General features: G+C 56.4%; 1 protein-coding gene across 4 annotated transcripts; it reads right to left on the reverse strand.

Annotated features, from left to right (window-relative positions):
* Positions 1 to 338: 338 nt before the first annotated feature.
* On the reverse strand, positions 339 to 20374 carry MLLT6 (MLLT6, PHD finger containing). Of its 4 annotated transcripts, none has more exons than XR_011682925.1 (21): positions 19993 to 20374; positions 17432 to 17511; positions 16560 to 16614; positions 16291 to 16400; positions 15612 to 15715; positions 15119 to 15212; positions 14447 to 14554; positions 13984 to 14082; positions 12347 to 12521; positions 11270 to 11860; positions 10614 to 10795; positions 10108 to 10225; positions 7684 to 7750; positions 7287 to 7429; positions 6839 to 7027; positions 6592 to 6680; positions 5909 to 6246; positions 5370 to 5478; positions 3716 to 4033; positions 2359 to 3415; positions 339 to 2322 (listed from the first exon to the last, which is right to left on the reverse strand). XR_011682925.1 is itself a non-coding variant. In XM_071450606.1 (20 exons), the coding sequence occupies exons 1-20, from the start codon at positions 20099 to 20101 to the stop codon at positions 3371 to 3373; spliced, it is 3123 nt and encodes a 1040-aa protein (XP_071306707.1). In that variant the 5' UTR covers positions 20102 to 20374; the 3' UTR covers positions 339 to 3370. The 4 variants fall into 4 exon arrangements, 2 of the variants coding, with proteins under 2 accessions (XP_071306707.1, XP_071306708.1); XR_011682924.1 differs by having other exon boundaries at positions 339 to 2326; XM_071450606.1 differs by having other exon boundaries at positions 339 to 3415.
* Between the last annotated feature and the right edge of the window lie 4948 nt (positions 20375 to 25322).

Raw genomic sequence — 25322 nt, forward strand, 5'->3', positions numbered from 1 at the left:
CTGACATGGGAGTGTCTTATCCCACGCTCCAGACCCGATTTTGGCAGGAAAGGGGCCAAAGCAGGGGCAGCATGAGCCTGTGGATTTGGGGCTTCCAAGGAATAAATGCTTGGAAAAAAGGAGGATTCAGGAGCTGCTCACCAGCACAGCAAGAGGATTTGGATTTAATGGGGGCCATCATTGAGTTTTTTTTGGGAAAACTCCCCTTTTTCCCACTCATTCCTACCTGGGGACTATCCCTGGCTTGGGATTCCTTCACACATTCCCAGCACCAGGCAGGGAATTCCCATTCCAATTTAAATTTGCCCCCTTTATCCTTATTAAAAACCAACTAGCAATTAATATTAATATTATTTATTATAATAAAGACCAGTCAAGCAGCGTGAAAAAAATATATCTTAGCTACATTACCTTAAATTGCCAAAAATATACACATTTTTCTCTTTCATTTAATATTAAAAACAAACAAACAAACAACCTAAAAATGAATAAAATAAAGAAAAAACACAAAAGGACACATGCAACAATCCTAAATGAGAGCGTCAAAATGGGTAAAGAAATGTACCCCAGTGCAACTGAAACACAGACCATCTTTAGCTTTTCCTTTTGTCCTTTCCCTTCCCCCTGCTCTCCCGTTTTTGTTTTTCTTTTTCCACAGGGATTCACCTGGAATTTCCCAGCTCCCCCTCCTTCCTCTGCCCAAGGGACATTTGGGGTGGCTGGAGGTGACAATTACTGGGGATTGGGAGCTTTTGGAAGGTTGGTCACAGGGAGAGGTGTAAGTGCTTTCTGTCTCTGATCCCCAAATCTCGGAATTCCGGGGAGCCGGAGGGATCCAGCTCTGGGAATTCCTGGAGAACCAAAGGGATCAGGTTCCCCTGGTTGTGATCCTGCCTAAAAAACCCCAAATTCCCGGATTTCCTTCCTCTTCCAAAGCCTGGGCTCCCCAGCATTCCCACAGGAGCCAATTCCAGCATTTCCAGCCTCTGGATTCACCCCTAAGTGCCTCTCGCTGACCCCTTTGGTGCCCTGGGCTTGTCTGGGGATTTGGGCATGGACCCCAAATTGGGGGCGATCCCAACTCAGATTTTGGGTGTCCTGGGGGATCAATTCCCTTCCCAGCCCTCCCTCCATGCTCCTCACATCTTCTGGATCCCCCAGGGTTGGATTTTGGAAGAATTGGGACATTTGGGCACAACTTTGGGGTCTTTGGGGTTGTAAATGGGCTGGAGGCCACAGGCAGCACTGCAGGGATTTGGGATCCCAGAGCAATGTGGGGATTTGGGATTTGTGATAAAAAGCAAAAAATAAAATAAAATAAAATAAAATAAACCCCAACTCCTGGCCACACCCAGCCGGCAGAGCCCCCTGCCCATCCTCCTGCTGGCCCAAAGCTGAGATTTGGCTGTTCCCAAATCCCGAGGATCTGTGGGATGGCAGGCATAGCCACCTCACACCATAACAGGCTGGGAGACAGCCCCAAAATTCCACATTTTAGCCCCAGTTTGGGACTAAATTTGCTTTCATCATCACTGCCAAGCCCGAGGCTCTTCAGAGGGAGGTGGGGGGGACATGGGGTCCCCGTGCCAGGGGTGTCCCCTTGCCAGGGGGTCCCCATGCCAGGAGGATTTTGGGTGGCACCTCCAGGGGGGCCAGGGAGGGGGAATGACCCAGCTTGGGGTGGGGGGGAAAAGAGAAAAATCCAAAGGAATTTCAAAGTGCAAGAAGGGAATTGTGCTGGAGCGGGTTTGGGGACGGGGATCCCAAAGGATGGGGCTCCCCAACAGCTTCTTAAGCTCATTATAACCTCTGGATAGATAAATCCCATTATATATTTAATATATATTTCTATTTCTGAGCAGCCAGCGGCTCTGTCCAGTTCAGAGTTCCAAGCTGGGAGCAGAAAGGGTTTGGTATTATTTTTTTCTCTGTTTTTTGTTTGTTTGTTTTGTTTTGTTTTTAAGACAACCCTTGTAGTGTGAATCTTAGGAAAAAAAAAAAAAACAAAATAAAATAAAATAAACATTTAAAAAAGGAAATTCAGCGGAGGATTTCGCCTGGGCCGAGCTTTGCCAGCACGATCAGCGCAGCCCCACTGCTGATAGCGGGAATAGTGCAAAGCAGGAAGGGCAGTGGGGATGTGCTGAACGTGCACAACGGTCCCAAAATTTGGGATCTGGGGCTCTCCCAAAGGAGTTTCCGTCAGCTGGAGTATTCCCAGGAGCTCTGGATTTACCCACGGATGAGAGAAGGAGGGGCATTGGTGTGTTTGGTGTTGGTGTTCCCCTTCCCAGAGCTGCTCTGACTGTCCTTCCTTCCTTCCTTCCTTCCTTCCTTCCTTCCTTCCTTCCTTCCTGCCTTCCTGCCTTCCTGCCTTCCCAGTTCAGAGGAAGCCAATTCCCGGTGGATATTCCAGCCTGGAGATGGAATCGAGGTCAAAAGGTGGAGAACGACGGAAGTTCTGCCATCCCAGGCTCAGGACTGAAGTCACTGTCCCATTCCTTGGAGATCCCTCTTTCCAGGACCAGTGGAAGAACGTGGTTTTGTGGGAATGATTTGTGGTGGGCGGGAAAACGCAGGGACCACATTTAGGATTCTCCTCCCTGCAAAGATTTTCATCTCCAAACTCTGGTCCAGGAATCCTCTCCCAGGTCCAGGAGCTCCTGACCTTGGACAATTCCGGCTGTGGCCCCAGCTGAGACGTTGGCCTTTGGGAATTCCAGGAGGGAAGGACAGCCCTGCCCCTCTGGCAGCTGGCACAGGTGACAACGTCCTCCCAGGTGGTGCCACCTCCTGCCCACCTCCATCCATCCTCATCCACCTGTCCTTCCAGGCTGGATCAGCCTCCAGATGGAGCAAAGCCCAGTGGGAAAAGCAGGGAAACCTCAGCTTGGGAATTCTTCTGGATGTCCCCACCTGGGCACAGCCACCACATCCTCCCCTGGCAGTGCCACATCCAGGGTCACATCCTTGGACACCTCCAGGTGACATCACATCCTTGCCCAGCAGTGCCACATCCAGTGCTGGCTCTTGGGACACTGCCAGGTGCCACCGTGTCCTTTCTCCAGCAGTGCCACATTGAGAGTCACGTCCTTGGACACCTCCAGGTGCCACCACGTCCTTCCCCAAGGATTTGGGGGGTCTCTGGTGCCACGGGGGCTCCCCACGCTCCGCTGGAGCTCCCTCCGGCACATGGAGCAGGGGACAGGTGACCCCACCTTCACTCCTGGTGGCACCAGAGCGGTGACAGCCACTGTGGCTCCCGAGGCTCCTCCTGGGCCGCTCCTGGGAGCGCCAGGCTCCGCCGGTGCCGCGGGGAAGCCGCGGTCCCTGGGAGAGGATTGGCTGCGGGCTCGGGGCCGGGGGGCTCCTAGCCCTTGTCCTGCGCCAGGGGAGCGCCCTTGTCACCCAGGGGCTGTGGGGACAAACGGGGACACGGCTGGATCAGGGGGGACACGGGCTGGAGGGACGGGGACTGGGGGAGGAAGGAATTGCAGGGATGGGGATCAGGGCAAGGGGACAGGGATCGGGGGACAGGGATTGAGGGACAGGGGTTGAGGGTCAGGGACTGGAGGAGGAAGGAATTGCATCTTTCCCCAGCTGTTCCCAGGCTGTCCCCGGGGCTGTCCCCAGACTATCCCCACGCTGTCCCCGCCCTGTCCCCGCCCTGTCCCATCCTGTCCCCAGCCCCGGTCCGTGCCAGCCCCGTACCCACCGTTCCTTTTGGGGTGCTGCCGTCGGGCTGCAGGCTCAGGAAGGGGTTGGGGGCCATGGCCGGCCCCGAGCCCAGCGGGGGGGTGGCCTGGGGGGCCAGCAGGGCCCCGCCGGGGTTCAGCTGCTGCGGGGACAGGGAGGCCAGCAGGGAGCCCCCGCTGGGCGCGGCCGAGGTCAGCAGCGCGCTGGGGCTGGGGTGCAGTGGGGCCGAGGTGGCGGCCAGCAGGGACAGCTGGGACGAGCCCGACATCTGCAGCCGCTGCAGCTCCCGCTTCTGCTGGATCTGCTGCATCATCTGGAACACCAGTGCCTGCTGCTCCTGCGGGAATGGCCGGGACACAGCTCAGAGTGGGGACAGAGTGGGGATAGAGCGGGGACAGAGCGGGGATAAAGTGGGGACAGAGCACTCTGGCACAAATCCCCCACAGTTCCAACCCATCAATGCAGCAATTTCAAGTCCGTGAAATTCACCATCCTGAAATCCCAAACTGGCTCTGAATTCCTTCCTGAATTCCAGGTGAGCAGGCCCCAGGGGAAGCAAAGCAGTCTCAGGGCTCACCTGCATCCCAAGGTACGCCCTGGAATCCAGGAAAACCTCCCTGAAATCTGGGAAAACCAAAGGAATTGCTATGGCAACCACCGACCCTCGAGGCAGCCGGAGCTGCTATTGTCCTGTCCCCGCGGGTGACACGGTGACATCAGCTGCCCTCGGAAATTGGCTTTTTCCGGGATTTAAAAATAGCCTGACCCAGAAATGCATCCAGAGCAGCGGGCTGGGCTCCTGGGTGGAACGGGCACAGCCCAGCCCTGGTGACAGCGCTGGTGGCACTCCCGTGTCCCCCCAGGCAGGGTGGGGACAGCGCCGAGGTCTCTGCAAGGCCAGGGGCTGGGGTTTGTCACCTCAGGGACCTGTTTACCACCTCAGGACCTGTTTGCCACTTCAGGGGCCTGTTGCCACCCCTCCATCCCCATTCCTGGGACAGGGGGTGCAGGCAGGGAGCCAAGAACCCCAGAGCAGCCACCTTTTGGGGGCCTTTCGGTGACCCAAAACCCTGAGCCAGCTGCGGAGCCCCCTGGGCACCTCCAGCTCTCTGTGTGGACGTGCCCAGATGCGGCTGAGCTGCCTAGGATTGAAACAACTCAGGTTCTATCTCTCTCTAACCCCCAGCAGGGTCCTTGGCACGTTCTGCCTCTCCTGTGGGCCCAGGACACCTGGGACACCAGGACACCGGGGCCAGTCTGGGATCCAGCAGGATTTGCATCCTGGGATGACTCCAGGAGGGAACGGCTCTCCCAATTCCCCCTTCCCGATTTCCCGGAGCTCCCGCCTTCTCACCCCCTCAGGATGTGGCAAACTCAGACTAAACTCAATTAAACTTCTTTCCTTTGGTACAAAAAGAGTCCAAATCCCACCTCCCCTCCCTGGGAGCTGCCACACCCTGCCTGGAGCTTTGATCCTCGGGATTTGGGATGCTCCCTCATCCCAAATTCCAAAACCATCTCTGAATTCCCTCACCCAGCCCACAGTGGTTTCAGACTCAAAAGGCTCAGAGGATTCGGGGACAGGAGGGAACCTCCGGTTTTAATTTCATATTTTCCTCTCTGTTCTGAGCTTTTCCCAGCACCAGCAGCTTCCCCTCCCCTCTGTCCCTTACCGGGTTAAGCGGCTGGGAAGTCAGGAGCTGCTGCAGCTGCTGCAGCTGCTGCTCGTGCTGCTGCAGGACGTGCCGCTGCTGCTCCGTCAGGGGGCTCAGGCTGGCCACGCTGTGGGAACACAGAGAGACACAGCAGCTGAAAAGATTTCCTTCCATGCCCAGCAGCCTCCCAGGTGCAGGAGTGAGGGAGGAACGTATTTGTGAGAAGCACATTTGGCAGGAGGTGGGAAACGCCTTGGCTGAGCTCTCCAGCTCTCTGCGGGAACACGCTGCAGGTAAATTCACCAGGGATACACGGATAATTCCACAGCTTGTGAAGGACCAGCGGTCCAATTTAGTGGCTGCTAAAATTCCTGCTGGTCCCCTCCCTGTGGACACAATGCCTGGGATCACCTGGGAACACTGGGCACACTAAGCCAGGCTCCCCCAAGCCAGGCTTGGGGACAGCTCTCCAGAGCAGTCAGCGTGGCCAGAACCGCTCCCTCCCTCACTCCCCGGAGCTGAGCTGGGCTGCAGAGGGCAGCGCCGCCCATCCTCACCTGCTCAGGCTGGTGGAGAGCTGCAGGGCCGGGGCCGCGCTCGGAGGCGGGGCGGGCTGCGCTCCGTTCAGGCTCCCCAGGATCCCGTTGAGCGGCATCTGCTGGGCTCCGGCCAGGCTGCCCAGCAGGCCGTCCACCATGGGCACCGCCGAGAGGCCGTGGCTGCCCCCCGAGGCTCCGGCCAGCCCCCCGCCCGCCGCCCTGGCCAGGCCGTTCACCTGCTGCGCCCCGGGCAGGGGCAGCGAGGCGGGGCTGGGCTGCAGCATGGGCAGGGGCGGGGGGGTGCTGTGGAAGGACAGGGAGGAGCTGCTCCTGCTGGGACAGCCCGAGTGAGGGTCCTGGGGGAGAAACGGACACAGAGCATCGGGCTGGGGCGGCTGCCTGGGGGCAGCTCGGGGGGGGAAGGGGGGAGCTCCGGTGGCTCAAGTGTGAAGGGTCCCAGAACTCAGAGAGGTCCCAGAGCTCGGGTCCAGCCCTGCTGGATGTCCAGCATCACCTGCAGGCGCTCCCACCTGGCGCTCCAGCTCTCAGCTACTCTACCCAGCCCTGGGCGCTGCAGGGAGAGCCTGATCTCTGAGCCTGGGCTAGCAGGATTTAGCAGCTGGCTACCGAGCCCTGGGGCTGCTGCGCTGCCCCTGCCCGAGGCCCTGCCCGGCCGCCGGTGGCCGCAGGGGCCGCTGTACCTCGGAGGACGTGGACAGCGAGTTCTCGATGCCGAAGCTGTTCTTGCACGGGGGGCTCTTGCTGATGCTCAGGGAGTCACTGCTGCAGACTGCGAGGGGAGAGGGGCGAGGCAGCAGAGTCAGGGCTGGACCCTGAGGTGGCCGTGGGACAGATCCTGTCCGCTGTGACCCTTCAGCCACCCCCGGGGCACAGGGACACGTCCCTGGATGCCCTCAGCTCTGGTTCCCTCAGCCCCGGTGCCCTCACCATTGGCAGGCAGGATGTACTGGGCCTGGCTGCCTGGGCCGTTGCTGCTGGTGACCACGGGGAAGGGGACGGACAGCTGGACATTGAGCAGCTGCAGCCTCTCTTTCTTGGCCGTCAGCGTCATGATCTGCTCCTGCAGCCGCTGGTTCTCCTTCTGCAGCGAGTGCAGCGCCTTCAGCATCTCCACAACTGCAGGAGGACCGAGGGGGGGCAGGAAAAAATGGCGGGGGGTAAAGGGAGGAAAGAGGAAAGGGGATCACAGGATTCACAATCAAACCCCAGAGCGGGAGGGACCGGCCCCACAGCGCTGCCCCCGCTCCTCTCCCCGGCACACACTGGGGCTTTGTCGCCGCCCAGCTCCGCTGCCTGCGGGCACAATCCCAAAACCCCAGCGGCTCCCACCCCGAGAGCCCCGGGAGCTGCCCCGCCGCCCCCCGGCCGCACTCACTGTTCACCCCGGCCTCGCCGTTGCCCTGCTTCTCCAGGAGCTGCTCGATGTTGGGGGTGGCCTGTGGGACATTGTCCAGCTGCCCGCTGCTGCTGCACGACACGGTCTGGTCGAAGAGGGTCGGCAGGCTGCTGATGGGGGACCTGGGGGGGGCGGGGGCGTCAGGGGGGCCCTGCTCCACTCCCGGCTCCATCCCTGCTCCATTCCTATTGTATTTCCGCTCCATTCCTGTTCCATTCCCTGCTCCCATGGCTCCTCTGCCTGGCCTCGAGTGGCAGCAGCCCCCCGGGCCCTCCCATCCTATCCCATCCGATCCCACACCCCAGGGAGCGCGGCAGGAGCTGTTTCAGTCCCCCCCAGGCTGTGCCCTGTCCCCGCTGTCCCCAGGGACACTCACATGGAGGACAGGCTCTCCTGCGGGGACGTCCCTCGGCAGCCGAAGCCGCAATCTTCCAGGTCGGGCTCTGCGCGGGGACAGGGACAGAGGGCCCGGGGTCAGCGGCGCCCGGTGCCCGGTGAATGCTCGGTGTGTGCCCGGTGTGTGCCCGGTCAGTGCCCGCTGGGGGGCACCGGGTGGTACCGAGCGGCACCAGAACCCAGCAGTCCCGGGAAGTACCGAACCGCACCGAACCGCACCGAACCGCACCGAGCAGCACCGGTACCAAGCCTCACCGAGCAGCCCCGGGCAGCGCCGCACCGAGCAGCGCCGGCCCCGCGCTGCGCAAGGCGGCCCCGCCGGCGCCTCCCCCGGGGAGGAGCCGCTGGCACCGCCTGGCACCTCGGCACGGCCGGGGCGGTCGCCCCGGCAAGGTCACCCCCGCCCCGCTCGGCGCCCGGGCAGGCGGAGCTTTGCAAAGCCTGGAGCCGGTTTTGCCGAAGCCGCCGGGGGATGGGGCCGCAGGGAGGGAGGGACAAATCCCATGCCAGACCCTGTCCCCGGCCCCCCGGCCCCGGCTGCATCCGGTAATCCCGGGGGATCGGCTGTCACTCTCCAGGGAGTGACAGAATCAGGTTGGAGCAGAGCTTTAAGGTCAGCCGGGATTGAGGATCCTTCCCCCAGAGCCGGCCCGGGTTCCTGTCGATTTCCAGGTGCTCCCTGAGGAGCTTCAAGGGAATCATGGAATGGTTCGGGTTGGAAAAGCCCTCCAAGGTCAGGAGGGCAATCATTAACCCAGCCCAGCCCTATCCCTACTCAGCCTGTGCCCAAGTGCCACATCCACGCGGTTTGGAACACTTCCAGGGATGGGGACTTGTGCCTGACCACCCTTTCCATGAGGAAATTTCCCCAATATCCAACCCAAACCCCCCCGGGCCCAGCCTGAGGCCATTCCCTCTCCTCCTGTCCCCATTCCCTGGGAGCAGAGCCCAACCCCCCTGGCTGTCTCCTCCTCTCAGGGACTTGTGGAGATCCAGCAGGTCTCTCCTGATCCTTCTTTTCTCCAGGATAAACATTCCCAGCTCACTCAGCCACTCCTGGCACTCCAAACCCTTCCCTGGCCACGCTCCAGTCCCTCCATGTCCTTTTTGGGAGGATCCCAAAACTGCCCCCAGGATCTGAGCTGTGCCCTCAGCAGTGCCCAGCTCAGCTTTGGCATCCAGAACCTTCCTCCAGGGCCATCCCTGTGCCTCAGGAAATCTGGGATGGGGCTGCTGTGCACATGTGCAGGATATCTGCCATTCCAAGGGTAATCCAGGATAAATCCCATATTTATCTTCCCATCCCTGGAACGCTCACTCCCTTTGCCCTGGGCCCTGTCAGATGTGGTGGCTCCAGCCTCAGCTGTCTCCCTGCCCCTCCTCTCCTTCCCCACACATTCCCATGTGCCGGAATCCCGGGAATCTCCTGCAGGGAATGCCAGGATTCCCAGCGGGATGCCCAGAACAGGGATTTCCTGCTGCTGCTCGGAATGAGCAAACCCAGCTGGGGCTGGGCAGCTCCTCCAGACAGGGCCAGGGGATCCTGGCTCCCTCATCCCCTTGGGAATGTCCTACTGGGACACTCTTCCAGGCAGGAATAACCCATGTTATATCCATAATTCCTGGATGTGGCTGGAATCTCCCAGTGCAAGATCCTGGAGCAGCTTCCAGTGCTGGAATTGGCTCCAGGAGAGCTGGAGAGGGGTTTGGAACAAGGGAGGGATGGACAAGACATAGGGAATGGGTTTAAACTGGGATAGGGCAGGGATAGATGGGGTTTTGGGAAGGAATTCCTCCCGGTGAGGGTGGGGAGGGGCTGGGATGGAATTCCCAGAGAAGCTGTGGCTGATCCATCCCTGGAAGTGTCCCAGGACAGCTTGGAGCACCCTGGGGTAATGGGAGGTGTCCCTGCCCATCTTTAAGGTCCCTTCCAACCCAAACCACGGGCACCCATTCCCCAGGAACACGCAATTCTCCCGGGACATTCATTTTCCAGGGTCAGTCGTTATCCAGGGATCTTCATTCTCCTGGAACACCCAATTATCCGGGGATATCCATTCTCCTGGGCCACCCAGTTATCCTGGGACACGCATCATCATCTAGGGACACTCATTATCCAGGGCCACCCAATTCTCCAGGGCCACCCATCATTATCCAGGGCCACTCATTATCCAGGGGCATCCAATTATCCTGGGACAGCTGTTATCATCCAGGGACACCCATTCTCCAGGGACACTCCCGAGGTGCTGCTGGCAAAGACACCATCCCTGTCCCCCCGTGGCAGCCCTGGCTGTCACCCCGAGGGACAGCAGCTGGAAAAGCCGGGACTGCAGTGGTGGCCACCTGTCCTGTCCTGTCCTGGTGGGAGGAATGCCAACCCGGACATACCTGGGAGCTCACGTACCTGCCCGGCTGCTCTCCGGCTGGCTCAGGAGGGGGTTCAGGGACAGCCCGGACGTCAGAGGGCTCCCGAAAATGTGCGAGGAAGGGAGGCTGAAGGTGGAACCCGCCAGGGAAAACACCTGCCCGGAAAGCAGGGAAATATCCTCGTTATTGCAGCTCTTCCCAGCTCCCGCGTTAAAAATATCTCCTGGAAGTCTGGCAAGAGGCTTGGCACATTCCCAGAGCTGGCTGGGAGCCAGGAGCCCTGGGAATGGTGTGGATCCAATTGCTCTTCCCAGTGGAAGTGTTCCCAATCCTGAGTATTCCAACTGTCCCCATTCCCAAGTGTTCCCTGTCCCAATTATTCCCATTCCTGAGTGTTCCCAATCCCAACTGTCCCCAATCCTGACTGTTCCCTGTCCCAACTGTCCCCATTCCCGACTGTCCCCATTCCCAATTATTCCCTGTCCCGACTGTCCCCATTCCCGCGTGCCCCAGTCCCGAGCCCCGGCCCGTCCCGGGCCTCACCTGCGTGGTGGATCCGGCGGAGGAGGAGGAGGCGGGGAGGGAGCTGGCGAAGGGCGAGCGGCTGAGCTGGGGCAGGGCGGCGCCGCCCTGGTGCGGGAGCAGCCCCGAGGGCAGCGGCGTGCTGCACACCGCCCGCAGCGCCGCGCCCAGCGGGATCGGGTCCTTGTTGCTCGTGTAGATCCCTGCGGGACAGAGATTCCAATTTATCCCGCTAATCCCCAGGGAGAGATCCTGCCTGATCCTGCTTCTCCCGAGGGAGAGGAGATTCCTTCTGATCCTGCTTCTTCCCAGGGAAAGATTCCTTCTTATCCCGCCTCTCCCAAGGGAGAGATTCCTTCTGATCCTGTCTCTTCCCAGGGAGAAATTCCTTCTGATCCTGCCTCTCCCAAGAAGAGATTCCTTTTGATATGGCCTCTCCCAAGGGAGAAGAGATTCCAATTTATCCCACCTCTACCAAGGGAGAGGAGATTCCTCAACTTTTGGGAAGTTGATCCAGGGGAGATTCCAGGGTGAAGGAAGGGGATGTGGATTTTTATGGATTCAGGAGACAGAACCCTGTGCAGCCAGGTCTGGACATGGCTAAATGTGCTGGAAAATTCTGGAAGAGGCTGGAAAAGGGATCTGAGCACACCTGAATCCCTCAAGGGGGGACCCACCTGAGCCCAGCAGCGGCGACTCCATGCTGAGGCTGGGCAGACTCCCGGGGTGGCTGAAGCTCCGGGAAGAATTCCCGACGCTGGAGCTGACAAGGGATCCCCCGGAGAAGGGAGAGGAGGAGGTGGAGGTGGACCCAGCCAGCTGGGCCCCCAAAACCTCTTTGCCTTTGCCCGCCTTGGGCCTGCCGGGGCCGTGCTTGTTCTTCTTGCTGCCCTTGTGCTTCTTCTCCTTGAGCACCTCTCCCTCCTCGGCGCCCAGCGACGGCATCCGCTTGTGGCCGCTCCCGGCGGCGCCAGCCGTGCCACCCGTGCCACCCGCGGGGCCACCAAGGGTGCTGGAGGCTTTGTAGTCCACGGGGGAGGCGTCGCGGGCTCGCGGCTGGCCCACAGCCGAGGTGGAGAAGCGCATGATGGAGCCGAAGCCGGAGAAGATGACCTTCTGCTCAAAGACGTCAGCCTTGGGGCCCTCGGAGAGCGGTGAGCAGTGCGAGGAGGAGCTGGAGCTGGCGGCCTTGCGGAACTTCTCGTCCTCCTGCTCCAGCTTGGGGAAGGGCGCGAAGTCCTGGGAGCCAGGCAGGCCGCAGGAGGAGCCTGGGGACACGTGGGGGTCAGCCCGAGGGGCAGGGGAGGGGTCCTGGTGCTTCATCGCTCTCCTCCTCCTCCTCCTCCTCCCTCATCCCTCTGCTTTTCTCCTTCATCCCGTGTCTCCTCTACTTCATCACTCCCTTCTTCTTCCTCCTCCATCCCTCTCCTTTTCTCCATCCCTCCCCTCTTCCTTCCTCTCCTCTCCCATCTCTCCTCTCCCACCTTTTCCCTCTCCCTCCTTCTCCTTTTCCTCCATATTCATCCTTCCCCTCTTCTCCTTCATCACTCTCCTCTTCCTCTTCCTTCATCCCTCTCCTTTTCCTCCATATTCATCCTTCTCCCTTTGTCCTTCATCCCTCCCCTCTTCCTCCCTCCCCTCTCTCTCCTTTCTTCTCCTTCCTCTCCCTCCTCCTTCTCCTCTTCCTCCTCCTCCATCCCCCTCCTTCCTCCTTCCTCCCTCTCCCTCCCTCTCCTCCTCCTCCTGCCCCTCACCGGCCGTCTGGAAGGTTCCCCCGGCTGGGGCAGATCCGAAGCCTCCGGAGCTTTTCCCACTTCCCGTCTTCTTCCCCTTGTGGCTGCTGCCGTGGCTCGAGGATTTCCTGCCCTTGGCCTCTGCCCTGGCCACCTCTGAGCTCTCCTTGGTGGCCTCGTGGTGGCCACTGGAGGCCTGGGAGGGGACAGACACTGGGGTGACCCCAGGGACCAGAGCTGGCTGCAGCCGGGGCTCTTTTTTCCCCCATTTTCCTGATTTTCCCGTTTTTCCTGAATTTCCCAATTTTCACAATTTCCTCCCTCTGCAGTGGGAATTGCCCTCTCTGCCCACCCAGGGCTGCTCAGCTCGGGTCACTCCTGGCACAAGAGGGACTTTGGGACATCTCCTGCTGCTCGGTGGCACTGGGAATTCCACCCCAGGGATTGGGCTCATCCCAGGGAACCGCAGGGGATTAAAGGGGGAAGGGAGCGGAGTCTCCAGCTCCAAAAACCTCTGGATTTTGGAAACCTCCCAGTTCCATCCAGGATTTCAGATTCCTGCCTCAGGTGTGCTGCTTCCACCACTCCCATCCCACCTGGGGGATTTCCTTGGGAATGGGGTGGGATCAGAGATTCCCTGAGGGAATTTCCTCATCCTTAGGATGGGACTGGAATTTCCCTGGGGAAATTTCCTGTGAATTTCCTCATCCTCGGGATGGGACAGGAGATTCCCTGGGATCCCTGCAGCCATCCCAAAGCTCCGGCTGGGAATATTCCCAGGGGTTGGAGCAACACCAGATGTTCCCAAATTCCAGCTGAGCTGCAGGAGCCAGGGGAGACAGGAGGGTGAAGAACGTGGGCAGATGCCAGGAAATCCAGAATTTTGGGATGAGAGGGAGAATTATGGGAATTCAGCCAGGGGGAAAGAGGGATGAACCCAAACCCAGATCCCTCAAATCCCAATTCCCTTCAAATCCAGAGCCAAGGGCTCCAAATTCACCCGTTTTAGGTAACATTACAACCAAAATTAAAAATATTCCTGTAATTATGGGATGGCCCAAAATGTGGGACCTTCCTGACATCCCTGACCCTGACCGAGCCCTCTTTGGGATAAATCCTGGGATCCAAGTCCATCCCTGGATTTAATCCCTCGACAGCTGCAGGCGCCAGATGTACCCGGAATTTGAAGGGATGGGAACGGGGGAATTCCGGGGAGAGAGAATTGGGATTTTCTCCTGCCAGCCCCAGATGTGGGAGTTAAACCCTCCTGGATTTATGGGCTCAGCAGGAGAAATCGTCCTGATTTTTCCTCGGGAAGGGGAGGGGAGAGGGGCCTCGGGTGTGAATGGCCTGGTGAGAATGCCCTTTTCCCAGTTTTCTGGGTGGATTTTCCTGCCCTTTTCCCAGTTTTCTAGGTGGACTTTCCTGCCCCTTTTCCCTGGGTTTTTGGGTGCATTTTCCTGGCCTTCCCTATTTTCCTATATGGATTTTCCAGTTCCTTTCCCCTGTTTTTTTGGCTGGATTTGGGTGGATTTTCTTGCTCCTTTTCCCAGTTTTTTGGCTGGACTTTCTGGGTGGATTTTCTTGCCCTTTCCCCTGTTTTCTGGGTGGATTTTCCTGCCCCTTTTCCCAGTTTTCTGGTGGATTTTCCCCAGTACCTTCTCGGCAGCCACGGCCACGGGTGCTGGGGGGAGGCTGCTGGGGGACTCCGGCCGCTTTTTGTGCTTCTGCTTCGGCCTCTCCTTGTCCTTGCGGCTCTGGAAAAAAAAACAGGAACCTCTGGAATGCTGGAATTCCCAACACTGGGAAGGGCAGCACCAGATCCCATAAAGAAATTTTAATAAATCCCCATTCCAGCAGTTTTCCAGGAACAGATCCCATAAACAAATCCCTATTCCCATTGTTTTCCAGCACAGATCCCATTAAAAAAATCCAAATAAATTCCCACAGTACTCCAGCAGCAGATCCCACAAGGAAGTCCAAATAAATCCATATTCCCATTGTTTTGCAGTGGCAGATCCCATAAAGGAATCCCATTGTTTTCCAGCACCTGATCCCATAAACAAATCCTGTGAATTTGGGGAATTCGGGGGATTCTGTGAGTTTTGGGGATTTTCTCACCTTTTTTGGCCTCTCGTGGTGGGACAGGTGCTTCTCCTGGGCCGGGGACGCCGAGCGGCTCCTCCTGCCCGGGAGGAAGGAGCTGCTCCCGGAATGGCGCGAGGTCTTCTGGGGGAAAACAGGAGGGAAATGGGGAAAAAGGGGGGAAAACAGGAAAAAAAAACCAGAGGGAAAAGGGGAAAGGAAAGAGGGGAAAAGGGAAAAAAACAGAGGGAAAAGGAGGACAATGAGGAAAAAGGGAAGTAAGAGGGAAAAGGGGAAAGAAAAGACGGAAAAATGGGAAAAAAGAGGAAAAAGGGAAAAAAGAGGGGAAAAGGGGAAAGAAAAGAGGGAAAGGGGGAAAAAAGAAGGAAAAGGGGGAAGAAGATGGAAAAGGATGAAAAAAGATGGAAAAAGGAGAAGAGAGAAAAGGGCAAGAAAAATAAATTAAAATTTCCTAAATAAATGAAAGCTCCCTAAATAAATCAAATTCCCTAAATAAACCAAACCCACCAAATGAAATAAAAATTCCTGAAATACATGAAAATTTCCAAAATAAATTAAAAATTCTCTAAATAAATTAAAAATGCCCTCAAGAAATGAAATTCCCGAAAGAAATTAAATTCCCTGAATAAATAAAAGTTCTCTCAATAATTGGGAAGTCCCAGAATCCCTGGAATTCCTGGATCTCACCATTTTGTTGAAGTGGTATTTGCAGTAGCCGCAGTATTTGACATTGTCGACCTCCAGCACCTCCTCCTCGCACAGGAGCCCAGCCATCTGTGCACTGATCCCAGGAAAAACAGGGAAAATCCAGGAAAATCAGCAGGAAAGCAGGGAAAAAATGGCAACATTGGTAGGAAAACAGGGGAAACCCGAGAAAATCAGCAGGGAAATGGAGGAGAAAAATGAAAAATCAGCAGGAAAACAAACAAACAAAAAAAAACCCCAGCAAAATCCATCAGATTCCACAGGTTCCAACGGAATTCCCGAACTTTGGGAACTTCCCGGAAAAACCTGGAAAAACCTCCTGGGTGAGGAGGAGGAAGGGGCAATTCCGGTCCTAAATAACCCCATGGGGGGGATCAAGGCCAAACCCCAGAGCCCTCAGGGACTGAGCCCCAGAGCAGGGCAGGGAGGGAGCAGCTGGGGGCACGTTCCAGAGGCGAATTCCCGGGAATCTCACCAGGTGACGTGGAAGGCCTGGCGGCAGCCGTGCCGGTTGCAGGCCATGCAGGCCCCCGAGGCCGCCTTGCTCTCCCGCCCTTGCTCCTCGCAGATGTAGCAGGTCTGGGAAGGGGGGAAAAAATGGGAAAAAAAAACACATTTTCCAAGAGGAAAAGCCTCCAGGGATTCCCAAACCTCATGGGATGTGTTGGGTCAGGAGGGGTTTTGGAGCTTGGTGAGTTCCAGCCTTTCCCATCTTCCGCTCCTGTGAAGGAATTTCTGGGGCATCGAGGAAATTTTGAGGGATTTCTATGAAAATTCCAGGATACTTCCCGGTGGGATACACAAAACTTCTCCTTTTTCCCCAAAATCCCAACTGTCCCATTGGAACCAACATGGAATTCCATGGATTCCTTTGGTTCCAGTTGTTCCACCAATAAATTCCTGAAATTCCCATTTTCTCCCCAAAAATATGGAGGATCCAACAGAGAATTCCATGAATCCAACTGCTTCTCATCGTTCCACAAAGAAATTCCTCAAATTGGGGAAGATAGATGGGGAAGACCAAAAATTTCTTGGCAAATCCAGGGATTTCCTTGGTTTTTAACGGAATCCGAGCAGCTGTGGGGTCGGGACAATCCGGGAAGGAGCCATGGGGAGATGGGATGACCCCGAAATCCCGAAATCCCGGATTTTACCTTGTTGAAGCGGTCGTGGGGGACGTACTGGAGCACGATGGGCTCCATGGTGAGCACGTTGGCAAACTGCACCTCGGGGATGTACAGGGCACACACCACATGCGCCCAGCCTGGAAAAGGAAGGGAAAATGGGAATTCAGTCCGGGAAACCCCTCCGAAAAAAAAAAAATTTCCATGCCAAAAAAATCTTCTGTCCCCAAAAACCCCATGTGGTTTTGCAGGCAAAAGGAGGATTTTGGGATTTTCCAGGTGGGAATTCCATGGCTCACCCCCATTGTCCGTGCGCTTCAGGGCTCCATCCTTATGGGGACACAGCTCGCACCTCTGGAAGGGAGAAAAAACACCACAATTCACCCAATTTCAGTGGTAAAATTCAAATTTCATCAGCTGTAATTGATAAAATTAAAATTTAATAAATAAAATTTGTCAGATTTCAGCTATAAAATTCAGATTCCGTCAGCTTTAATTAAGTTTAATTGATGACATTGAAATTTCATCAATAAAATTCAAATTTCATGGATAAAATTGAAACTTAATCAAGAAAATTTGAATTTCAATCCAAAATCAATAAAATTCAAATTTAATAAAAATTAATCAATAAAATTCAAATTTCATCCATTTAATTCCAGGTTTAGGACCAGAAAATCCCCATTTCTGCCCCAAAAAGGAGCTGCTGCCAGAACAGGGCTGTGGGAATGAGGACTGAGGAGGTTTGGGGGGAAAAATGCCTCAAAAAAGCCCTAAAAATGGATTTAAATGCCTGGGGCAAAGTTTTGCTTTTGGGGCTTTTTTAGGGCTGGTTTTAGGGGCTGTGGTTGAGGAGTAAAACCGAAAGCGGCGACTCAGAGTAAAAAAGAAATTGAGTTTTTATCTCTCTCTGCTTCTTACTTCCGCCTCTTGCGAGGGTTTTTCCTCCAGTTTTCGGGAGAAGTTTTGGTCGTGGTTGGGTTTGGTGTCACCCCAAATCCCGGCTGAGAGGGTGTGGGGTTGTTTTTGGGGTGCCCCAAAATCTGGTGTAGGAAAATCTCCCCCGTGATTTCTTTTTGGGGGTTTTTGAATTTTTAAAAAGGCCCCAAACCCAAAAATCTTGGAAAACCCCAAAAATCTTGGAGAGCTCCATCCATGATTTTTCCCTACTCACCACCCGGGCGGCTCTTTCCTGGGATTCACATTTCCGGCAGAACCAGGGGCCAGTGGGAACCTGGACAATTCCATAACAAGCTGGGAAAAAAGGCAAAAAAACCCCAAATAAAACCCTTTAAAATCCATTTATTTCTGATTTCTCAGGGGTTTAAAAATGTTTGGAGCAGGCTGGAAAGAAACAGGAGGAAAATCAGGGAGAAAAACAGGATTAGCACCAAGAAATCATGGAAAAAAAAGTAAACTAAACAAAATAAAATAAAATAAAAATGTAAAATATGGAGGAAACCATGAGTGGTAAATGGAGGCCTCCAAAAAGGGTTAAGAGCATTTATAAATTGTATTTTCTGCTAATTTTTTACTTTTTCCCCCTTGTTTTGGGGGTTTTCTCCTCTTTGGCACACAATTTTTCATTAAAAATTCAGGATATTCACAGAACTATCTGATGGGAAACAAGAGCTCTATAAAAGAGTTAAGGCCATTAATAATTTCTATTTTCAGCTCATATTCTGCATTTTTTCCTTGTTTTTCCCTGTTTTCCCCTGGCAGCCCCCACTGGCTCCAGCTGAGCTCGTTCTTGGCGCTCAGCCCGGGCTAAAGATGGACCCGGGGCTTCCCGGGAATTTCACTCTGCCTGTTTACTTCCCACTTTTTTACCCTGGTTTACCCCATTTTCCCCTGCTTTCCCCCTGTTTTTTACCATTTTTCCCCATTTTCCCCTGTTTTTTCTGTTTTCTCCTCTTTTTTCTCCCTGTTTATTTCCTGTTTTCTTCCCTGTTTTTCTCTGTGTTTTCCTGTTTACTTCCTGGGGTTTTTCCCTGTTTATTTCCTTTTTTTTTTTTTTTTTTTTTTTGGCCATGCAGGATGAGCCTCCAGGGTTCCTTTTTGGGGTTTGAGTTATTTGGGGAGTAAAAACCTCCCCAAAGCCACAGGGGCTGGGCCGAGCTCCAAAAGGGGAATCACCACATCCTGCAGGGCCCCCAAAAACCCCAAATAAACTCCTTGAGCTTCCCACAGGCACAGACCGAGGCTCAGGCCAGGCTCGGAGACTTTTCCTGACCCTCTGGAGCTGCTCCTGCACTTCTGAAACTCTTCTTGAAAATCTGAAACTTTTCCTGAAAATCTGAAACTCTTCCTGATGTTCTGAAACTGTTTTTGAAAATCTGATACTGTTCCTGACCTTTAAAAGCTCTTATTGAATATTTGGAACTCAACCCAACCCTCTGGAACTGCTCCTGATCCCTAAAAACTGTTCCTGACCCCCTGAAATTCCTCCTGTGCCTCTGGAACTCTTCTTGAAAATCTGAAACTCTTCTTGACCGTCTTGATCTGGTTTTGAAAATCCCAACCTCTTCCTGATGCTCTAGAACAGTTCTTGAAAATCTGAAACTGCTCCTGACCCTTAAAAATTGTTCCTGACCCTCTGGAACTTCTTCTGTGCTTCTAAAACTCTTCCTGAGAATCCAAAACTGTTCCTGATGCTCTGGAACTGTTATTGAAAATCTGAACCTGTTCTGCCCCTCTGGATCTGGTTTGGAAAATCCAAAACTCTTCCTGAGACTCTGGAATAGCTCTTGCCTCTCTCAAACTGTTCCTGACCCTTAAAAACTGTTCCTGACCCTCTGGAGCTGTTCTGGACACAGGATCACAGACAGGGCTGGACACAGGGACAGGGCTGGACCCACAGACACCCAGAACCAGAAGCAAGCACAGGGAACGGACGAGAGCGAGCAGGAGGAGCTGGAGATGCACCGGGACAGGAATGGGATAAAAACAACAACCGGGACAGGGATGGGCAAACAACAACCGGGAAATTAATGGGATAAAACAACAACTGGGAAACAGACAGCCTAAAACAACAACCGGGACAGTAACGGGATAACATCAGCGGGAAAACAGTGCGGCCCCGGCAGCCCGGAATCCTGGGCGCATTCCAACCAAACCGAGCAGGGATCGCCACTCCTCCGCTGCCTCGAATACCGATTTTAATCCGGATTTGTTTTGTTCACCGAGCCGAGGACAAACTTTCCGGGCCCGCTACCGTGAGCTGGGGGCGGGCTCGGAGTCATTTAAAATGCAAATCGCCCGTGTCACCGGGAGCAGCGGGCGGAGGAGGCGGAGGAGGAGGAGGAGGAGGAGGAGGAGGAGGAGGAGGAGGGCTGCCTTCCTCCCTCCCTACCCTCGCAGGAGGCAGCTCCGGGCCCCGCGCCCCCTCCGGAGCTTCCCCGCGGCCCCCCCGACACCCCCGGGCCGGGCCGGGGGCGGCAGCGCCTCCTCCCTCCCTTCCCCTCCCCGCTAAACCGGGGGGGCACCGGAGAAATCGCCCCGCTCGCCACCCCCGGGGGGCTCCGCGGCTGCCCCATCTCGACCCCGCCGTGTCCCCGCCGTGTCCCCCCCTCCGCGGCCGCGCCACCTCGGCGGCGACACCGTTATTTGGAACAATAGCGCTAAAACAAAGCGCGCCCCCCCCGCCGCCGCCGCCGCCCCCATCCTCACCCCGCCCCGTCCCCGGGGGGTTTCGGGGGGCTCGGGGAGGGGCTCGGGGGGCCGTGCCGGGCTCACCTTGGTGCACGGCCACATTGCAGCCGTGGCCGTCGCAGTAGACGAGCGGGTTCTCCGCCCAGCCGCGCTCGTCGGAACACACACAGCAGCCTCCCACCATCTCCTTCATACTTCCAGGAGGGTTTCCTGCCCCCCCGCCTCCCTCTGCGCGCTCCTCCTCCTCCTCCTCCTCCTCCTCCTCCTCCTCCTCCGTGCTGCCCCCTCCCCGCCTCTCCCGGGGGGACCGCCGGGGGAGACGGCGGGGACAGCGAGAAGCCACAAGAGCGGGCGGGGCGAGGCGCTGATGAAGGGACCGGGGGACAGCGCGGGGACAGCGCGGGGACAGCGGGGGTTGGCGGATGTGGCTCCGCGCCACGCAGGTCCCCCCCCCCCCCCCTTTCTATCTGTCCCCCCCGCTTTCTGCTCGTCCCCCCCGTTTATTGCCGTCCCCCCCGTTTATCCCGGTCCCCCCGCCTGTCCCCGTCCCCCCCGGTTCGTCCCCATCCCTCCCAGTTTGTCCCAGTCCCCCCCCAGTTTGTCCCCGTGTCCCCGTCCCCCCCTCCCGGTACAATCATGGCGGCGCCGCCCGCACGCTCCGGTAAAATTTGCGGTTCACGGATCTCGGCGCGGCCGGGCGGGCGGGTTTGCGCGCGGGTGATATTTTGGCTTTTTGGGGGGTTTTTTGACCCTTCCCCAACGCTTTGGGATGAGGAATTTGGGGTTTTTCCCCCTCCAGCCCCCTGTGCCCGGCTGGCATCGCGCTGCGGGCTCGTTCCCGATGGAGCGCTCCGCGGAGATGAGCCGACAGCGCTCCGTAAATCCCATTATCCCGAAATTCCCGGATCCCGGCTCCGCCAGCGCCACCGGCTGTCCTGGCCCGAGACTCCTCTGGAAACGGGATTTAACCCCTTGGCACCTTGGGAAAGAGGATAAATGTTCCTTCCCCCCTCGGGGGTTTGCGCGCGGCAGGAAGAGTGGTGGGAATCAGCGGGAAAACAGGGAAATGATCCTGGAATATCGGGAATATTTATTTATGGGATTGTATGAGCAGGGAATGTGCAGAGAAAGGATCTTGAAATATTGGGAATATTTATTTATGGGATTGCACCTGTATGAAAGGAGTAGAGAAAAAATATCCTGAAATATTGGGAATATTTATTTAGGGGATTACACCTGCTGGGAATGAGTGAAAAGATCCTAAATATTTGGAATATTTCTTTTCTGGGCTCTTTTATTCCCCCCACCCCTTGTACTCCTGGAGAGTTTTGGGATGGATTTCCTGGCACAACATTCTACCCAAACACTCCAATCCCAAATCAGCCACAATTCCTGAGGATTTTTAGGGTTTTCCCACCATTCTGATCATCCTTCCTGCTCTGAATATTCCATAATGTTACCATTTTCAACCTAAATAACATCATGAGCCTTCTTTTCCTCATCCCAAAAACCTCTGGAATCTTGGCCTGGCCCATCCTGGAATTTCTTTCAACCCAAACCCCAAAATTCTGGGGTTTTTTTACCCTTTTTGAGAACCCCTCAAGCATTCCACCCACGATTTTCCCTTTATCCCAATCCCTGAAAATCCCTGCAGGGGCGGGAATTCACTCACCCTGAACTCCCTTTTTTCCAAGGATTCTCCCTGTATTTTCCCCCCTTTTTTTTCCCCCCTTTTCCTTTTATCTTTTGTGTTTAAGGAATTCTGGCCTTTGTATCCTGGAGACTTGGAATTGTCCCAGGATCAGATTCGGGATTTCCTCCCTTCCCTTGCCCACGGAGATCCTCGGACTTGAACTTTGAAAGGATTATAATTCCCATTAAATTCCCATTAAATTCCCATTAAATTCCCATGTCTGCTGCCTCTTGCCCAGTGCCCAATGCCCAGTGACCACTCTGCCCACCGTGCTGTGGCCAGTACCCAGTACCTGGTGCCCAACCCCTTCTGCCTGGTGTCCAGTCCCCACTGCCCACTGCCCTGTGCCCATTGCCCTGTGCCCTGTGCCCACTGCCCGGTGCCCTGTGCCCGTTTCCCGGTGCCCTGTGCCCGTTTCCCGGTGCCCTGTGCCCACTGCCCGGTGCCCTGTGCCCATTGCCCTGTGCCCATTGCCCTGTGCCCGGTGCCCGTTTCCCGGTGCCCACTGCCCGGTGCCCATTGCCCTGTGCCCGGTGCCCGTTTCCCGGTGCCCTGTGCCCATTGCCCTGTGCCCGGTGCCCGTTTCCTGGTGCCCACTGCCCGGTGCCCATTGCCCTGTGCCCGGTGCCCGTTTCCCGGTGCCCTGTGCCCATTGCCCTGTGCCCGGTGCCCGTTTCCCGGTGCCCGGTGCCCGTTTCCCGGTGCCCGGTGCCTGCTGTGCCCATTGCCCTGTGCCCACTGCCCGGTGCCCGTTTCCCGGTGCCCTGTGCCCATTGCCCTGTGCCCTGTGCCCACTGCCCGGTGCCCGGTGCCTGCTGTGCCCATTGCCCTGTGCCCTGTGCCCGTTTCCCGGTGCCCTGTGCCCATTGCCCTGTGCCCGGTGCCCGTTTCCCGGTGCCCATTGCCCGGTGCCCATTGCCCTGTGCCCGGTGCCCGTTTCCCGGTGCCCGGTGCCTGCTGTGCACGGGGAGGGCCCGGGGCAGCGGCGGGGGCGGGCAGGAAGCGCCCGCGGCCCCTCGGGCTCGGAGCCGCATCCGGCCCGGGGCTGCGGGGGCGCAGGAAACGGGAAGGGGAACGGGGAGAGGGGGGAGTGGGGGAGGGAGGGCGGGGGGGAGAGGGGAGAGAGGAGCGGCCCCGGGCAGTGGAGGGACACAGGGGAACCTCCAAGGGGCACATCTGGACCCTCACCCTCCATCCCTCCATCCGTCCATCCATCCATCCATCCATCCATGGATTCCATCCCTCCTCTCTCAGGACAAGTTGGAGATTCGGGATTCTGCAGCCTGGCAAGGAGAAGCTCCAGGGACACCCTGGAGCCTTTCCAGGGCCTCAAGGAGCTCCGGGAGAGCTGGAGAGGGGACAGGAGACAGGGATGGAGGGACAGGGCACAGGGAATGGCTTCCACTGCGGCAGGGCAGAGATGGACGGGATTTGGGGCAGGAGTTCCTGGCTGGGATGGAATTCCCAGAGCAGCTGTGGCTGCTCCATCCCTGGATGTGTCCCCGGCCAGGTGTGACAGGGTTTGGGCCATCCTGGGGCATGGGGAGGTGGCCCTGCCGTGGCGGGGGTGGCACTGGAGGGAATTTCAGGTCCCGTCCCACCCAAACCATCCAGGATCCCTCAGTTCCTCAGATCCAGAAAATTCTCAACTTGGAGCCCTCCGAAAGCCCTGAGGGACCAGCAGGAGGGGACAGGCTGGGGACAAGGTGGGACAGGTTTCCCATGAGTTGGAATTTCCCACCCCCCCCCCCCCCAGTTGCTCATTAGGAGTTTTGGGGCTGTGACCCGGGAATTAATCACTGCTGAGTGATTAATTGATTAATTAATTAATTAATTAATCACGACTAGGCCCTTGGCAGACAAAAAGCAGCCAAATTCTGGCACCTTTGAGGTTTCCCCCCAAAATTATGTGGAAGAAGTCACCGGCACTGCTCCAGCATGGATCAGAACAAACTAATGAGTCATTAATGAGTAATTAATGAGTGACACCAATCAGCTCAACCCTGACTCACATCTGTCCCGAGGCTGAAATATATTTTGGAACTTTGCAAGTCCCAGGAATGGGAAATTTTGATGAAACTGCCCAAAATGGGTGTGAAGGGGTTTGGGATGGGTTTGAGGATTCCCCAGAGGAGCTAAAACCAGCTCTAATTAAGCTTCACATTAATTTAATGAGTGGATAAATTGAAACCATCGGTCCCGAGCAGGGTGTGGAGCAGTTGTGGCCCTGCTCTGCAGATTTTTGGGGTGATTTCCTAATTTAGACAAACCCTCCCCGCTCTCCCCTTCCTCCGCTCCGCCCTGCCTTGGTGGCAGCGGTGACACCAAAATAGCGGCGGGACCCGAAACTGAAACCGAGATTAGCGGCACCAAAGCTCGGCTTAAAGGGATCTGTCAAGGGTCCGCTCTGCCGGGATGGATTTGGGGGTTCTGGGGGCGTTTTCTCCTTTTCTGCTGCTGAGTTGTGGTGTTGGGGTGGGGGCGTTTCCCCCTGGAGGGTTCTGTCACTTCGGTAACCTCAGGTGTCTTCGCCAAATTTTAAAACAAATAAATTTATTTATTTCATTTCCTTCCCAAATAAAGGATGTGAAGTGGCATATCCCTGAATCCCGGGACAGGGAATGTTTATTTATGGGGCTGCACCTACAGGAAAGGAGTAGAGAGAAATTATCCTGAAATATTTTGAATATTTATTTGTGGGATTACACCTTCAGGGAATGAGTGAAGTGGAATAATTCTGAAATATTGGGAAAATTTTTCTTTGGGATTGCACCTTGCAGATCCCAAAATCTGTCACCCTTGGGATATCCCAGGAAACTCCCCTTGCCTTGGACCCAGAACAAAACCCAGGAGCAGTTTCCTGGCCGCATTCCTCTATTTCTTGGGAACAAATTTTGAGGATAAATTCTAATTTATCGGGAATTAGAAATTCCCCCGGGAATTCCATTCCAGCCCTTTGGGCCGGAGGATTCCCCCGGAATCCAGGGAGCGCCGCTGGGCAGGCAGCTGGGGACCTCTGCTGGGAGAAGCTTAAAAATGCCCTTTTTTCCCCCAAAATCGCGTCTGGGCGGGCGGTGGGAGGGCGCCCTGCGGAGGGCGGCAGCGGCGCGGGTGTGCCCACAGCCCCCGGGGCACCGGGAGAGCGTCCGGTCCCCGGGTCCGCAGGGGAAGGGAGGAACCTCCCAGACCTGGGAATAACCCGGGAGACCGAGCTGCCCCTACAGCTCATCCCAGCGGGACGCTCATCCTGGAGCTGATCCCACTGGGATCCTGGTCCCACAGCTGATCCCACTGGGATCCCGGTCCTACAGCTGATCCCACTGGGATCCTGGTCCTGGAGCTCATCCCAGCGGGATCCTGGTCCTGGAGCTCATCCCACTGGGATCCTGGTCCTACAGCTCGTCCCACTGGGATCCTGGTCCTGGAGCTCATCCCAATGGGATCCTGCCGTTCATTCCTTTGGGATCATCATTCCGCAGCTCATCCCGGATTCCCGTTCCTCACCACATCCCATTGGGATTCCCATCCTGGAGCTCATGCCATGAGGATCAATCATCACTCCCTGCACCTCATCCTTCTGGGATCATCATTCCACAGCTCATCCAGGATCCCCATTCCCCACCGCATCCCATTGGGATTCCCATCCTGGAGCTCACCCCAATGGGATCCTGCAGCTCCTGCCTTTGGGATCCATCATTCCGCAGCTCATCCCGGATTCCCG

The sequence above is a fragment of the Agelaius tricolor genome, unplaced genomic scaffold (assembly GCF_023055355.1).
Source record: "Agelaius tricolor isolate 1412-34295 unplaced genomic scaffold, bAgeTri1.0.p SCAF_31, whole genome shotgun sequence".
In the NCBI taxonomy this organism is placed as follows: domain Eukaryota; kingdom Metazoa; phylum Chordata; class Aves; order Passeriformes; family Icteridae; genus Agelaius; species Agelaius tricolor.

Coding starts and splice junctions, on each gene's coding strand:
- MLLT6 (XM_071450606.1), bottom strand. CDS start 20,101: ATGAAGGAGATGGTGGGAGGCTGCTGTGTGTGTTCCGACGAGCGCGGC. Junction 7,751..10,107: donor GCCGGAGAGCAGCCGGGCAG/GTACGTGAGCTC, acceptor GTCCCCGCGCAG/AGCCCGACCTGGAAGATTGC. Junction 5,479..5,908: donor CTCTCCACCAGCCTGAGCAG/GTGAGGATGGGC, acceptor GTGTTCCCACAG/CGTGGCCAGCCTGAGCCCCC.